Consider the following 15,184-nt stretch of genomic DNA (forward strand, 5'->3'; position numbering starts at 1 on the left):
TGACTTCTGTTTTTCACTCCCATGTGTTTGATTATTATTATTATTGTCTATTTAACTTGTTAGGGACCATGTACAATATTAAATATGAATGTTACAATTTGATGCATTGTACCAAGGTTTGAGGCTAGTTTTCATCATCACATATAGATATTTCAATACCAATGAATAAAATACAGAATCCGTGGTTACAGAGCTGAGTAGTTTTTAGCAGATTTTTCAACTTGACTACTAAAGCTACTGGTAGAACTACAACTCTTCATGTCGTGTGGTAGGGTGTTCCACTCAGCTGCGGCAAAAGGCAGTGCGACGAAAAGGTACAGTACAAAACAAAAGACATTCTTGTGACTTTTACAGATTAACTGGAGGTGCACATCTTCCCTTTGTCCCATTTCCAGTTTTGTCTCTTAACTTTCTGTAGGCTGGCCGTAGTCAGCGCTCAGTAAAGAGAAGTTAAACATTTCTGTCCTCATCGATTCAAAAAGTCTAACCTCGTAGAAGTTTAATTTAAAGCACACATTTATTCCCGCTTAGTTTACTTTGCAGATTGACGCTTCTATCATGAAACACTAGCACCAATAATTAACTCATTAATGCGATCTTAAAAACTATAAAATGTTTTTAACATTATTTGTGTTCTTCATGAAAGATGCTGCTAATGTCGGGCATTTTTCTGTTTCATCAATAACAGAAAATAATAATGGGATAATAAATACAGAGTAATAAATCCCTGCCTAGAAGTAGTCTTCTGATTTTGCTCTACTGTGCAGTGAAATATTGTAATTACATTAAAAATCGAATGAGTCTCTACTGAGCACTCAGTGTTTTGGATAAAGAGGTTTGTGAGGCTGCCGCAGAGTGTGAGGCTGCCAGTATCGCAGCAGAGCTCTTCCTTATTGCTGCGAAACATTAGGTTGATTGTGTCTCTGTGGACATGTCGAGGAAACCTTCCAATATAGGAAGATGATTCCCAGAGACGCTAAAGAGGAATAAACAGAGCTATCATCACAGAAGCCAGAGTAGCTGTGTAATACTATTTGACCACCAGGCCTGGCAAGTAAAGTTTTATTATTTTAATTTCCTAATCACACGGCTGTTACACAACGCCTGATTACTGGTCAAAGTGGTCGGTGGAGTAGAAAACCTCACCGGCCGAAGCCAACATTTCCAAGCATTTGGCTGGTGGCATGGTATTTACTCCTTACTCTGCTGACCACAAAGTTAAAGCACAGTGGCACAAAGAAATGAAAGACAGCTCTATCTGCATTAGAAATGCTGCTATTTCTGGATTGTAAATCTCCCCTAGCCAATCGTCCCTGAGATATAGAGCACCTCTTAGCTGTAAATGACATCACTGAGCCTCGCAGCTTTGCCTTCTTGTATCTTTCCCTTCTCTTGTGCGACAATGTGCTGTGTCATCACTATTGTAACACAAATATCTCCAATAAACCGGCCAACTGTGAACATCAGTTAGTTTCACTATGTAGAGTTCCTGTTCCACTATTCACTGTGTTAATTTGTAGTGTGCACACCGCACTAGAAGAACCTATGGACCATAAAAAAAATCTCAGGATGAGGAAAAATGTAATTAGTAGAACATAAAGTGGATTTCAGCTGTAAACCAGAAATCAGGGGGAAATAGAATGATTAGTGAGTGAGGTCTCTGCAGCAGATGTGATAAATTATGGGATGTGCTACGAATTCTGACAACAACCTCTCCAGTTAATTAGCTTGGCAGTGGTTCGTGTGAAGCTGCCGTTGTGTTGTGTCTACGTGCCGGGCAGCAGTCATGCATGTACTTGGACATTATGATCTGCGGACAGGCACAGAGAGGGAGCGGAGAAGTGCTCAATTTAGTTCATTCATTTCACTTATTTCCACAAACAAAACGACAAAACAAATACAAGCAAACAGAACTGGTTAAAAACTCGTCTAACTAATTAATGAAAGCAAACATGTTGGAGGACATGACAATAGAGTGCAGTCTTTTGGAATTAGATACTTCGTTTGCATGGCCATGTAGCAGTATTGTAAAATGTATTGAATGCTTAACTTTAAACTGAATATGAGGCTTTAATATGTTGTCAGTATCACTTGAAAATCCCAGCCTAGTTGCAGACTTCTGATAGTTGCCCATATCGATCTCTTTTTTTTTTTTTTTCCTCCTCAGCAATTTAAACGCGTCTGTTGTTGTGCTCATTGGTGGCAGTCGTCCAGGGTGGAGAACAGGTGAGCCAACCAGAGCTTAGCTTGTAGGTGGGATGACGTCCAATCTAATGCATTAAACCCAAGCCTCCAGGAAGTGCCGGGCTTGGAGGCAAAATCGACATAGTGGCCAGACAGTGTAATTACAAAAACGGCATCAGCCATGTGATGAAATTTGGCCCAAAAAGATTTTTCATTCCGCACACGATCATGGGAAAAGAAGTGGCTATGAAATTATAGATATATTTTTTTAAACCTCACAACCCGGTGAAATAAGTTGTTTCAGAATTCGATCCATTCAGTCTGATAACATTTGGAAAGTCTAGATGAGCCGCACAATTAAGCAGTTTTATCCTCATTCAAGTTAGCAAAGAACTAAACTGGAAGTTAGACCGCTTTGGTGTGGAAATGAGCAGCGGGGCCCAAAGAACATTCACAATGTGTTTCATTCAGGTGATTTCTTCTTTTCAAAGCCGTATCCAGTTTTCTTTACGCATCTATGATTAAACCCAACAAAATTTCAGTACTTGTTAGATAAATCCCTTGTTGCAAATCTTATCTTTGCACATCCAGTTAGCAATCGGTGGAGCAATTTCATGTTCTCATGCACTAATTTATATTTTTCAGAAAAAAAGTATTGATAATGATGATAAGTTCTGTTATTTTTCCGTTTGTGGATTTTCTACGATGCTCTTTCCCCTGCTGAGGTCTGTTACTTTTGGTGCTGCTGCCCACTTTCCCCCCCAGACACTTGCGTAAAGCTTGAGCCTTTTTCTGGCTGTGACCAAAACTTCTGACACTGGAAATAAATTCCCTGTGAGATCTTTCTTGGCTTGACGTTTAGTCAGCAAATAACATCTCAATAGTCATCGTTGCTTCCTTTATGACAGTGAAGTTAAAGCTTATCACACTATTAATGAATCCCCTAAAAATAGCCCTGCATGTGGTGACTACCCAGGGAGGCTGTTAAATGAGAGACGTGTGGGTTACATGAGGCAGAGGATGTCAGAGAGTGTGTTTGATTGTGTGTGTCACTAATTGTGCCCTTGTTTTTGTATGTGTGCCAGAGAGAGAGAGAGAGAGAGAGAGAGAGAGAGAGAGAGAGAGAGAGAGAGAGAGAGAGAGAGAGAGAGAGAGAGAGAGAGAGAGAGACTGTGTTCATGTATCTGTGTCAGCAGTAAGTATGTGAATGTGAGGTGTTTCACTACAATCACTAGTTGGCTGCCATCAAAAAACCTAGTTTGTTAAAGTATTAAACATCATTTGGGGATTATTTTAAGTTATTAAGGGGTATTTTAACTAGAATGTTACAGATAGGATGAAGGCAAAAACTACAAAATAATCCTTATCCTGAAAGGTGTACACTGTAGTGCCTCATGACACATCACGTACATGTATGGGAAGTGTGTGGGTACGTATGGATAACATGTCTAGATGTTTTTGTCTGTACTATTGTGTATGAGTGTTTTGTCTGTAGGCTGTGGCTGCTGAGCTCCTGGCGCTGTCCCTTCAGTGCTCTGTGCTCCAATAAAAAAGTGGACCAGTGATGAAACTTCCTTTCTACTCATTAATTGGGTCACTTTATTAATAATTCAGCAGGAGTCAGTGCTAATATCTCTTGTCACATAAATAAAAGTGGAACTGTGAGGCTTGCGTTATTATTATTTTATTTTATTTTTTTTCCTAAAGCCCATACGCTGTATATAAACTGATCTCAAACACACTGAAAACAGCAGTAACCACCTTTTGTGTTAAGGGTCAAAGTCTACACTTTGCTATCGAGTGAGACGACTTATCTCTCTAGCACTTTTAAATAGGTGAGGCAGCAATACTGGGAGAGTAACAACCCTAGTACAGGCCATTTGAATCCAAAATGATCCTTGAGATGCACAGACTGTCAGATGATGAAATGTTATCAGAACTGAAAGCATTACCAGCTGGTCCTATTTCAGGCCAGAATGTGTTAGCCAGATCAAAATCACAAGCGCTTCAAAGGATATTCAGATTTCCTGTGGTCAGGTATATAAAAATCTTTTGATTTTATTACATGTATAATTCAGAATGCTTCACAGCCCCTTAGACAGCAGAGCATCAAGTTACTGCTCTTCTCTTTTTTGCTCTATGCAAGCTTGTGTTTTAAATCTGCAAATCGTTGAATTTGTTCCTTGGCAGTGTTGTAGCAGTGTTTTTATTTTCCCGTGACAGCAAACGCTAACGGTTGGTTGGCACAACAGCAGGGAAGTGACATTGGTCTCTTCCAAATACAGGAGCAGCATGTGCATAGCATCTAGCATGGGAATATCTCCCAAAATCCAGCATTAGAAAGAAGAGTGAAGTGGAGAACTTTGCGGCCGAGAGACACGCAAAAGATATCACCAACCACAATCGATTGAGCAAGGGTTGTTAAAACATATATCTGATAATCAAATAATCTCAAACTCCTTAAATCTAAACTGACTGACTGAGATTGTGCAGTGCAGGCTGCTAAACGCTCTGTTCACTGTCTCAGTCGCCTAGATTATCATAAATTAGACCCCATATGATTAGCATGAATTACTAAGACCGTAATGTTGGGACCTTTGGTGTTAATAGTGTTGGACACCCAGCGACTGAAATAGACTGCTGAAATGCATACTGGGTAACTGCATGAGGCAGGGGTCTTCTACTTGGCCTGAACATAGGGAAGGATCTGTCATTTTATCATTATACATCCACGCAGGGGTTATGTGGAATCAGAGCTGATTAGGACAGAGTGAAACAGCTCCCACTGCTCTTTTAATAATGCACGGTGTGGCCTTTCGATAGCTGGCAGGCATAATGCTACATGCAGCTTTACTTTGCAGCACATGCATTTATGCATGAGCTGAGACATGATACATTAATGACAAACAAACACAGTGGTGCTGATATTTAGACACATGCAACCACTGAGAAAAGCATCAAAACTAACAGCGCTGGGGGTGATTTTCACATGTGGGTTAACGGAGAACAAATACTGAGATTTGATCACTTTTTGTTTATACAGAAGTGAGATAGTCTGTCAAGGCTGTTCACTTCTACTGGAGAGACTGTTTTACTTTACTTTTGTTTCTCTCACTAACCTTTTTAACCCATTTGTTCTTGCATCATTAATACGTTTTATATTCTATTTATCAAGCATTACAAATTCATTCAGTGCAGCTAAACATTGTTTAAACCTTCAGAAATTGATTTTAAATCACTGGCTATTTTAAATTGGTGGAGAGCCCAACGTTTCCAAAGGTACTAAACATGTCAAGCTGAAATTTAGAGCTGTTTCTAAAAGGTTTAAATGATGCACAAGACACGTAGAAGATTTCCATTTAATACAGTAGTGCAGCCATAAAACAGACGCGGCCTTGAGTTTAGATATTTCACTGTTTACACTGTCAGACAGTGTGGAATAAGAGGATCTTGTCGACCTTTAAGCTGCTTAAGGGGAAACAAAAGGGGAAAATTGTAGCTTATGACCAAGCATGAAATTAAATGATGCAATGTTCATTAATATGCACCAAATAAAAAAACAAAACAAAGAATAAACACATTTTGGGGGTACGCTGGATTCACCAGACAAAACATAACTACAACAAGGCTGCTGACGTGCATTCATTAGTGCTGCATCACTACTAATGTCATTACAATTCCAGGTCATCTCACTCCACACTTGTGTTTAAACTTGTGGCTGTTTGAGGAGTGGGATCTAATCTGTGATACTAACACGCTTCGCTTTGATTCTCCACCACTGCTAACATGTTTCTTACCGTGTGGAGAAACACTTTTTGTTTCTCTTAGTCGCCCTGGCACGTGCCAAGATTCATAGCTCTGAAAGAAATCAGTCTAATGTAATTATATGGCACGGTAGTTTGAGGACTGACAGTTAATGAGGGCCGGTTAATCAGTTTATGCTTATTTAGATTTCAAGTTTCGTTCACCTCGTTTAACCTGGTGAAAGTGTTAATAAGCAGCTGCACCAATCGGAGCGCTGCCTTCATTTGGTTCTGATGAAATTGTTAGTGTTTATGTAAATGTCGTGGTTGAATCTACACAACCTTCACATCAGATTTATCACAACAAAGCAGAACCTAATCTTTCTGCCTCTGTTCGGTAGATTTGATCACGCAGTGACAACATGCTTGTCTGTGTTACTCAGACAGCACATTTGTAGCCAGAGCATTTTCAGCATGACTGATGTCCGTGTAAATCAAATCCCAAATCCCTACAGCACTACTCTTACCCCGTGAACGTTGCTCATTCACGTTTCACATTCACGCTCCTCTTGAATTTGACCCTGCCACCTACAGAGTAAAGTGTGATGCAGGAGTAAAACTTTCTTCTCATCTTACAAAGTACAGTTTATTCCCACCTCCACATTGTCCACTGATTCTCATTTTGTTCTTTTGTTGAAATCAATCCTACTATTAAAGTACTATTGTTCCTATTATCACTATTATACTATTGTACTGATTCTACCCAGACACTTGAAGTCATGTTTCTCTATTGCAACATTTTGTTTTTTACAATGTTAGGAAAACAATATTATTATTATTTAAGTCTAATGTTGCCTTACACATAAAAGAATAATTCTAGTCTTTTCCATGTTAATCAAACATTGATGTCAGTACTCAGTATCCGCCCAGGTAAGTCTGAATCGATACTGGGACTGAAAAAAGTCATACTGGTGCATCCCTACACCCAAATGTAGAAATCAGCGTCCCTGCCGGACCGCAAACCCACTTTTCTAATCCTTAGAGCATCAATGCAAAGCTCTATTAGTCTGCTGCTTCTCCTCCTAGCTGTGAACACTGACATCACCGTAAATGGGGGGTTTATCTCTTTTTTAATTATTGCTGTTGGGGTTAAAACCAGCCGCCTCTCGTCAGTGGGGGTCATGTGTTTGGAAAATTAGATAAAAGGTCCTTAATGGGGTCTAAAGAGCCTCAGGGTGAGAAACCTGTTGAAGCACAGGAGAAAGAATTATCAGGAGCGGCTGATTGTAACTTGCATTAATCCTGTTCATTTTCAGATTCCTCAGTCCTGTCTGTAGTTTGTTCTTTTGAGACTTAATTATCATTTGAGATGCAAGTGTTGAGTGAGAGTGTTATTTACAGGCAACTATGGCTGTTTCTCTGGGATATGTAAATATATTTACTGCCATCATGTCAGTAAGACCGGCTATGTTTTTTACACACTGGTTTAACATTTCTGGCATAGCAGATAAATGCATTTCATGGCAGGCGTCCCAACTGTCCAAAATAACATTGAAATTGGAACAATTTGGATGAAATTCGAGCACTTGTGAGTTAACAATAGCCGCCATTACTGAGCGGAAAATCAAAAGTGTGCCGCATAGAACAACCAAAACCTAAAGCGAAAGTAGGCAACTTGTGTTTGCACAATAGTTGACACACCTCTTTTGTGCCGTAAATGGGAGCCATCATTTCCCAGGAGATCGTGTATGGCGGCAGATGAAATTGCATTGTGAAAGTGAGGCTTATAGGGAACAAATCTAAACGCTGAGCTGTCATTATTCTATAGCCATTACATTGGGCAATCAATATTCACTCCATACTGATAGGTTCAAACAAAACATTTGTCTACCTCCACTTTATTTAACAGAAAATCCAAAGAAAAAAATAAATAATTCCTGCTCACGTTGCTTAGTTAACAAGACTAGTCTGGGAAGATCAGTGCAGAAACACTGCAAGAGTTACTGCTTATCATCAAAGATATGTTTCCAGAACGTTGAAAACAACTACCTCAGGGATTATCATGCAGAGTGGCATAGGTTGTTTATTGTCAGTCATACTTTATGTCCCACAGCATTGATGTCCAGGCTTGTTAAATAATGTTTAGTTTTTGGCATATTCACTCTCCTATCACAATCTTGGCCAATTTTGTGTCCTGGCCCTTACCTGGTCGTCTTGTACCACTCCTAATCAGATTTTAACACTTCTTGGAAAACAAATATCACCCCTGTCACTCTTCCGTGCCTCGCTGTCAGCTTTCTAGTGGTGGTAAAAAGCATTCTGGGCCTGGGCTCTGTACTCATCCCTCTCCTGCCTGTAATTGCTTCATTAGAGCCTCTGCAGTGTCTCTGCCTGGTAGCTGGGGAGATTTAATAAGAGCTCCGAGGATGCTCTCAGACTCATGTGCCTGGGCTCCAAGGATATTGCTGTGGAATTTCTAATAACCGGGCTCCATTCCAACGAAGACAGAAAGTCAAAGAACATCAAACTAAGTACGCTCCTGGATCCTTTCAGTACCACGAGGAGCAGACACAGCTCCAAATCCTTTTGTGCTGTGGCTACATCCCCAGGGGCCACTGCCTCTCCTACCTCCGAGACTATAAAACAGAGTGGAGAGTGGATTGAGTTTCCTGTGATCCATTTTCTGAGAGATGAGTTTCAGTGGGATACAGGACAGCCAGATGATGTGATAGGCTCATACACAGAGGAAGCAAACAGTGAACTTAAAGCTTCACTCCCGACCATTTTCAGTCCACCCTTCCTATTTTTCCATCATTTTCCTTAATCGTGTGCAATTTGAGAATCTCATCACTTGCTTCGTAGTAGTGTGACACAGTAACCTGGAAGTGTATTATAATGCAGGCCGTGGAAAGTCAAAGTAAATCAAATGAACTGTAGATGATTACACTATAATTCCTGCGTTTCATGTCACGCTCAGAGGCTGTGAAAAATGTTTCTGAGGGCTGCCAGTGGCCTGCGGGATGTACTTCATGAATCGCTGCTCTTAAAAATACATGTCAGCGAAAAACAACAAGGATAGACTCATAGTTTTCTAACTCTTTATTAGAACAATAGTCCGGTGCTTCACTCTTTGGTTCAAACGGATTATAAAGAGATTCTTTTCAAAATCCTCAGTCTTTGTTCTGTGCAATTCTGAGGAAATGAATGTGAAGCTTCAGCAATCTGATTTAGACAAATCATCTTGGTGTCTTTTAAATGTGTGTTTCACTTTTGAACTGCAGAGGAGGGGTAGTGGCATTAAGATGGGATTTCAGACTTAAAAACTGAAACTTAGGAAGCCATCCATTATTTATGACAGAAGTATACATGTGGATGACAACATGGCTCTTCTTGGCTGCTGTGTTGCTCCTTTTCATTGACCTTCATGAGCTTCTCGTATGGTTACATTGCTAAGACGTGCTAACATCCTTGAATCCTTCATCCTTGAAGCTGCCTGTTTTCATTTTCTGAGTAAAGATGAGCCAACACTATAAGTCTGCTGTGGCTTGATAGCAGTTGAGATAATGATTGATTCGTATGATTAAAGATGATAGAAAAAAAAAAACAAGGTCCAGTTTTAAACTGTATCAATAGCACAAATACCACTAGAGCACACTATGGTCTATGATCTGAGTTTCCAACTGCAAAGGAGAAATAGCTTCATGTAACTGATGGCGGTTTAATTTGACAAGAACCAGGCTGAAAATAGCTCAAGGTACTGCTTATAAAAGCCTACACAGTCAACTACAGTTACCACAGTTAGAAACATTGATAATCTAGGAATTTATCCTAGAGTTAGACTCACTACATTTCCCACTAGATAAAATCAACAGCCAAAAGCTTAAAATGTGTGTGTAGGGAAATGACAGCTGAAGCAGTAATATAATAAACCCTGAAGGCAGATCCAGTAGGTATTATAAATACTTTACAAAAAAGTACAGAGTAAAAAATGGAGCATTTAAGGATGTCTTTTCCAGTGAAGATCCCAACCATTTGAAACCAATAATACCTAGTTACTGTATATAGAATAATCAAATTATCACATTTATTCATTTATTTATCTTCCTCCTCGGATTTGCCAGTATTTTAGATACATGTTGCCACAATAAAGAATTTCAAGTGCAGTAATGGAAACTCAGTGTGAATCCGCTGCAGATTATAATGACCAGACTGAAAACAACTATGAAGAGTGCTGCCATACAGTATATACAGTGGGACTTACTGGAACTATATATAGCAAACAGCGTGGGGGATGGGGGAGGTTCATGACCATGTGTGTGTTTGTGTGTGAAACAGACACACAAGATGACCAGAGGTGCACGTGTACAGTGTGTTTTTGCCTGAATGTGCGCAAGTGTGTGCATGACTACAACACTATAAAAGACAGAGGGACGTGCATTGAATTCCAGTGCACGTGTGCCTGCATATACAAGCATGCGCACACTGTAAGCACCAGTAAATACACGTCTGCTTGCAAGCTGATATCAGTGTATTCTTCCCTATCTGTGTCATGTGTCTGTATGCATGTGTCATACTCACGTGATGACCAGTGAGGTGGAGAAAAGCAGAGTTCCCAGCAGGCCACGCCGGCAGTCTGCGTTCTTCCTCTGGCGTTGGTGCATCTCGCCGCCACAGTTGTCACAGCAGCGGCACATGCAGAAGAAGAGGCCGACTATCGGCATCAGAACGGCGAACAGCAGGCCCACTGCTGCACAAACTAGGAAGCCTATCTCGTAGTAGATGGCCTGGGGTCAGCGAGGGGAGGAATGAAAGGAAAAAATGAGATGAAGAACGAGCGGCAAATTATTTAGGAAACAAAATGGAGAAAGGAGGTGGACGTGGAAATGAGATGAAGAGAGAAAAGGGGGATCAGAGGTGGAAAGAGGAAAAGGGAGATGACACAAGAGGGGAAAATAGGATGGGAGGGGGTTGTTGAGAGACAACAGGATTGGATCAGGAGCGGAGAGCAGATGAGTTTGCGAGTGAGGGAGAAAAGAAAGGATAGATTAATAGTGGCATACAGGAAAGGAGGCAGGACACACACAAGGAGGCAGAGGATAAAATGAGCAACAAATCTAAAAATATCTGGTAGGATCCCACCTCTGGAAATTCTCTCTCTGCTCTGTGTCCAAAAGGGATTTCTGAATAAACAATAAACAAATTGCGTAACACTACTCACTCCTGGATAATCCTTGTTTTCTAATTCTTAAATACCTGAAACTAATTCAATAATCGACTTCTTAACTACATTATTTAGCAACGTAATGGCACGACTAAAATCAGTGGGACGACAATACTTTTCTCACCTACTGCATGTGAGACAATTCTCTATGGGTCATTTTTATATACATTTCCAACAATATGCACAGAGAGGATAGCAATACATGAAAGGATGATGGGAAAATACTCCAAGGAGCCAGAGCCATCACTGTAGCCCTGTGGTGCAGTTTTTCCACTCTAATGAAGGGGAAAGACAGCATTTCTGATGAAAAATCTGCTTCAATAGGAATGAACTACAAGGCTGCAAGTGCAATACAAGAAAAACTCCATCTTAACAGCTTCTTTAGACTTAAGTCGTGAAATACAGGTTTTTTTCGTGAAATAAGGTAACAAATCAGCCTCTAGGGTGAGACAGTTACTCCTGTTTCAATGTAGTTCATCCTTTTAAAATTGTTCTATTGCAGAAAGTGTAAGTTGAGCAAAAATAAGGGACATCACTCAACTATTTTCCTTTTTTTTCATCAGTTGAGGAAGTTAAGAAACTGCAAAACAGAGGTAAAATGATCTCGTAGCACTGGCAGATTTCTGTCATTTGGTCCAAGAAAGGATTTTAGTGACATATTGTTGGATGAAAACCTTGCAACTCCAGATTTACGGCTGAATTTGAAGACTTACTTGGCCCATTTTTATAAAGGAAGAAATTTTCAGCCAGTTCATCAGGTACACCCCGATCAAACTAATGCAGTCTAATAGAACAGCTGCTAGATCCTACCTTCATGGAGGTTACATCAATTTGTCCATCCCATTTACTTCAAAAAAGAGTAGACTAAATATTAGAAACACTTCTGACTAAACTTAAAACTTAAAAGTGAATATTATAACCTTGATTAAGTGGAAAATAATTGCATCATTATTGTATTGGACTGCATTCGCTTTAGTTGTTTGTGAGGGTGTACCGAATAAACCAGAATGGATACATTTTAAGACAAAAAGATATCTGTCAACTTAATTCTGCTTAATGTTTTGAAGAAATAGTGTAGTTACCAGTAAAACAATTGTATGTTTCCATGTAAGCTGAAGATATACAGTAGCTGAAGTTAGTAGTTAGATTGTTAAGACTAGGGGGCAGTTGTTAGGGTTAATTAGGAGCGTAGTGAGGTCAAAGGGGTAATCTGTTATGGCAAGGGCCATATTAAAATGCGTGGACTGAACCTGTTAAAACAGGAGCGAGTGGAGGAATGTATTTAACTCTGTGATGTCTCTGTATGAATTAGGGTTATGCTCTGTCTTTGAATAGTCTGTGAAATCTGGACATCCATCATCATAAAGTCTAAATAATCCTTTACTTTTATTCAATATTGGAAATATTCAAGGTGACTCAACATGGTTTCTGCCAAATTCTCCCCGGTATATTGAAAGAGTTAAATAACTGCTGTTGGCAGGTTCTCAGTGGAGCTTCCACCTCCTCTTGAACCAACCACAGTGCTCCCACTTAATCTGTCCCTTTGTAAACCACACTTGGCACAGACTTTGGAAATTGGCAAAATTGAATAGGGGATTGGTAATTCCCACACCCTATGTAACTTGTCACAATGATATTCAATAGCTGCTCATTATGAAAGGATCAGAGCAGGGCTGCTATCACTGCTCCTGAACGGAGGAACTGCTCTCCCAGCTGATTTGCACTAATCTTAATCGCCCTTGCAAGTAAGTGACCCTTCCTTCTCTGAGGACCTGCGGCTTTTGCTTTTTAACATGCAGGGTGAAAAGGAAAGACTTCTGAACTAGCCAGACAGAAATATACTCCTGTGTTTCCTTCAGAAATGTCTGCGCAAACTTGGATCTCTCAGACATAATCTAACCGCCAAAGGCTCCTGGCTTTGTCAAAAACATAGTTTAGGAGATGTAGGAAGAAAACATCCATCAGTCACGCTCTTTCTGACTTTCAGGAATAAAAACATGGATGATTCAGGGTCAGTGGAGACAAAAAAAGGGGGAACCAGATAGTTTTGAAGATGTAGAGAGGCAAAGAAAGAAAGAGGGAAAAAAAACCCACTGAATGTGTAAGTGTGTGTCCCATGTCATCTAAAAGCAGCAATGTCAGCCCATTTGCTGAGGACATTGCGCAAATCTGAGCGCTTGCATTGTCATTCTGCTTCTGGCTTCTGCTTGTTATTGGGTGAATCTTCTGCAAAAAAAAAAAAAAAGGTCAAAAATCTTTTTTTTTTTTTTTCCACCACCACTCTTCGAGGGCCTGCAGCTCCGACTATTTTTGGACTATAGCGTTGTCTTGGCAAGTGGCCAAAAGAAGAAGGCGACCTTCCAATAAGAACAAACTGGATGACGAGGTGGCAGCATGTCTGAGTGGTGAAGACGGGCAATTCTGTAACTTTAATTAGATTTAATCAAAGCGAGTGTCGGGTGTCCTCAGGCAAGATGCTGTTACCAGGGTTGGGTCAGATTACTTTGAAATGTGATCGGTTACTGAATATAAACTACATGACATTTTTTGTAATTAGTAATGTCATCCATTGTACTACCAAAAAAATAATCTGAATACTTTTGCATTACTTTTGGATACTTCAAAATCAAACACTGAAAATATTGTCTTATATATACCTTATAGTAAAAAAAGGATGCAGCCTCCACAAAGTTTTACTCAAACTTCTCAAAACGCATGCAATGCAAATAAAATGCATTCTGCATGTTCAATATTTAGAGTCTGTCAGTTCAACTCACTTTTACAAAAACAGAACTGGAACAAACTATAAATGTGTACGCTACAACATGTGGGATGCTGTTTTTGATGCTGATGTTTATCTGCTAACTTTTGTATGTCAGACACACTTTTCATAAGTTAATGGCATTGGTTATCATGAAAAAAGTTTTGTAATTTTAAAATTGCCGTTGGAAGACATAATCAAGCGATGTTTGACAATGCTGTAATTTTTGCCAAATGTAGTCTAGGCTGATTATAGTTAATAATTTTTTGTAATCTGATTATGTAATCCTGATGACATGTACTCAGTTGCTAGCCAACCCTGAACTAACTGCCTGAGTTACAGAGGCCACTGATAAACGTCATGGCCCGTGTTTTTTGTGCTTCCTATTTTCATTCATTATTGTGTCTCTGGTCGTGTTGCTTGATATTAAATTGGATTGGGTACCACTCTGGAGCCACAAGAGAAACATGATATTCTCAATGATATTTTGAAGACTGCAATTTTGCAACATCAGCAAGCCTTTGATCACAGCTGGACTATTTAAATCCACTGTATGGAAGCTTTAATTTAAATCATGGATACACTGGAGCATTTCTCTGATTAGCTAACCTTCGACAAGAAAACAGGAAAATGATCTGTTGTGTGTGGTTGAACTGGTCTTTTAAGGCATGGTAGGTTAGGTCTGCAATAGTCGAGGAGGTCAATGCCAGTTCCACAAACCCATAACACTTTGGCATTGATATGGCATCTGGGCACCGGAGCTGGTATTAGAAAGAAATATGGTGGTTTATTTTACCCAGTAATCAAGGTCAATATCATCAATTAAAGTTCACTTTTGGGTTGTACTGATGTTGGTTAACGTCATACTGACAGAGACAATCCTTTTTTTGTCCTTTGTTTGGTGTCAGTTTGGATTTGGATTAATTTATTTGAAAAAAACATCTATTGTCAGAAAATCTAATTTATGTAAATTATCCACTGCAGTGTTTTCATAGTTAGCTGCGTGTGAGTGTATGCGTCCATTATATGCAAAAAGAGAACTTGATTTGTTCTCACTGAAGAAAAGAATAATATGCAATTGGGTTATGCAAACATGGGTTGGTTGAGTGTGTTTTCAGGTATTGATCTCTGATCTGATTACTTACGTAGAGCTTTTGCTTTGGGTATTTCTTGAGTGAGGCTCTTTGGAGAGCACGTGTTTTTATGAGGCTGTGGCAGTGCTGCATATTGTGTCAGTGGTCCAGGTCAGTGTGTGGAAATGTATTGTAGTAAAAG

At 39.7% G+C, this 15,184-nt stretch overlaps 1 protein-coding gene across 1 annotated transcript in view; it reads right to left on the bottom strand.

Annotated features, from left to right (window-relative positions):
• Positions 1-15,184, bottom strand: part of prom1a (prominin 1a) — a 70,604-nt gene that overhangs the window by 26,320 nt on the left and 29,100 nt on the right. Inside the window, exon 4 of the mRNA XM_070836838.1 lies at positions 10,506-10,711. Within this exon, the coding sequence (XP_070692939.1) occupies positions 10,506-10,711 (206 nt within the window). The remainder of the gene's footprint in view (positions 1-10,505; positions 10,712-15,184) is intronic.

This window comes from Pempheris klunzingeri, chromosome 9 (assembly GCF_042242105.1).
Source record: "Pempheris klunzingeri isolate RE-2024b chromosome 9, fPemKlu1.hap1, whole genome shotgun sequence".
Lineage (NCBI taxonomy): Eukaryota > Metazoa > Chordata > Actinopteri > Acropomatiformes > Pempheridae > Pempheris > Pempheris klunzingeri.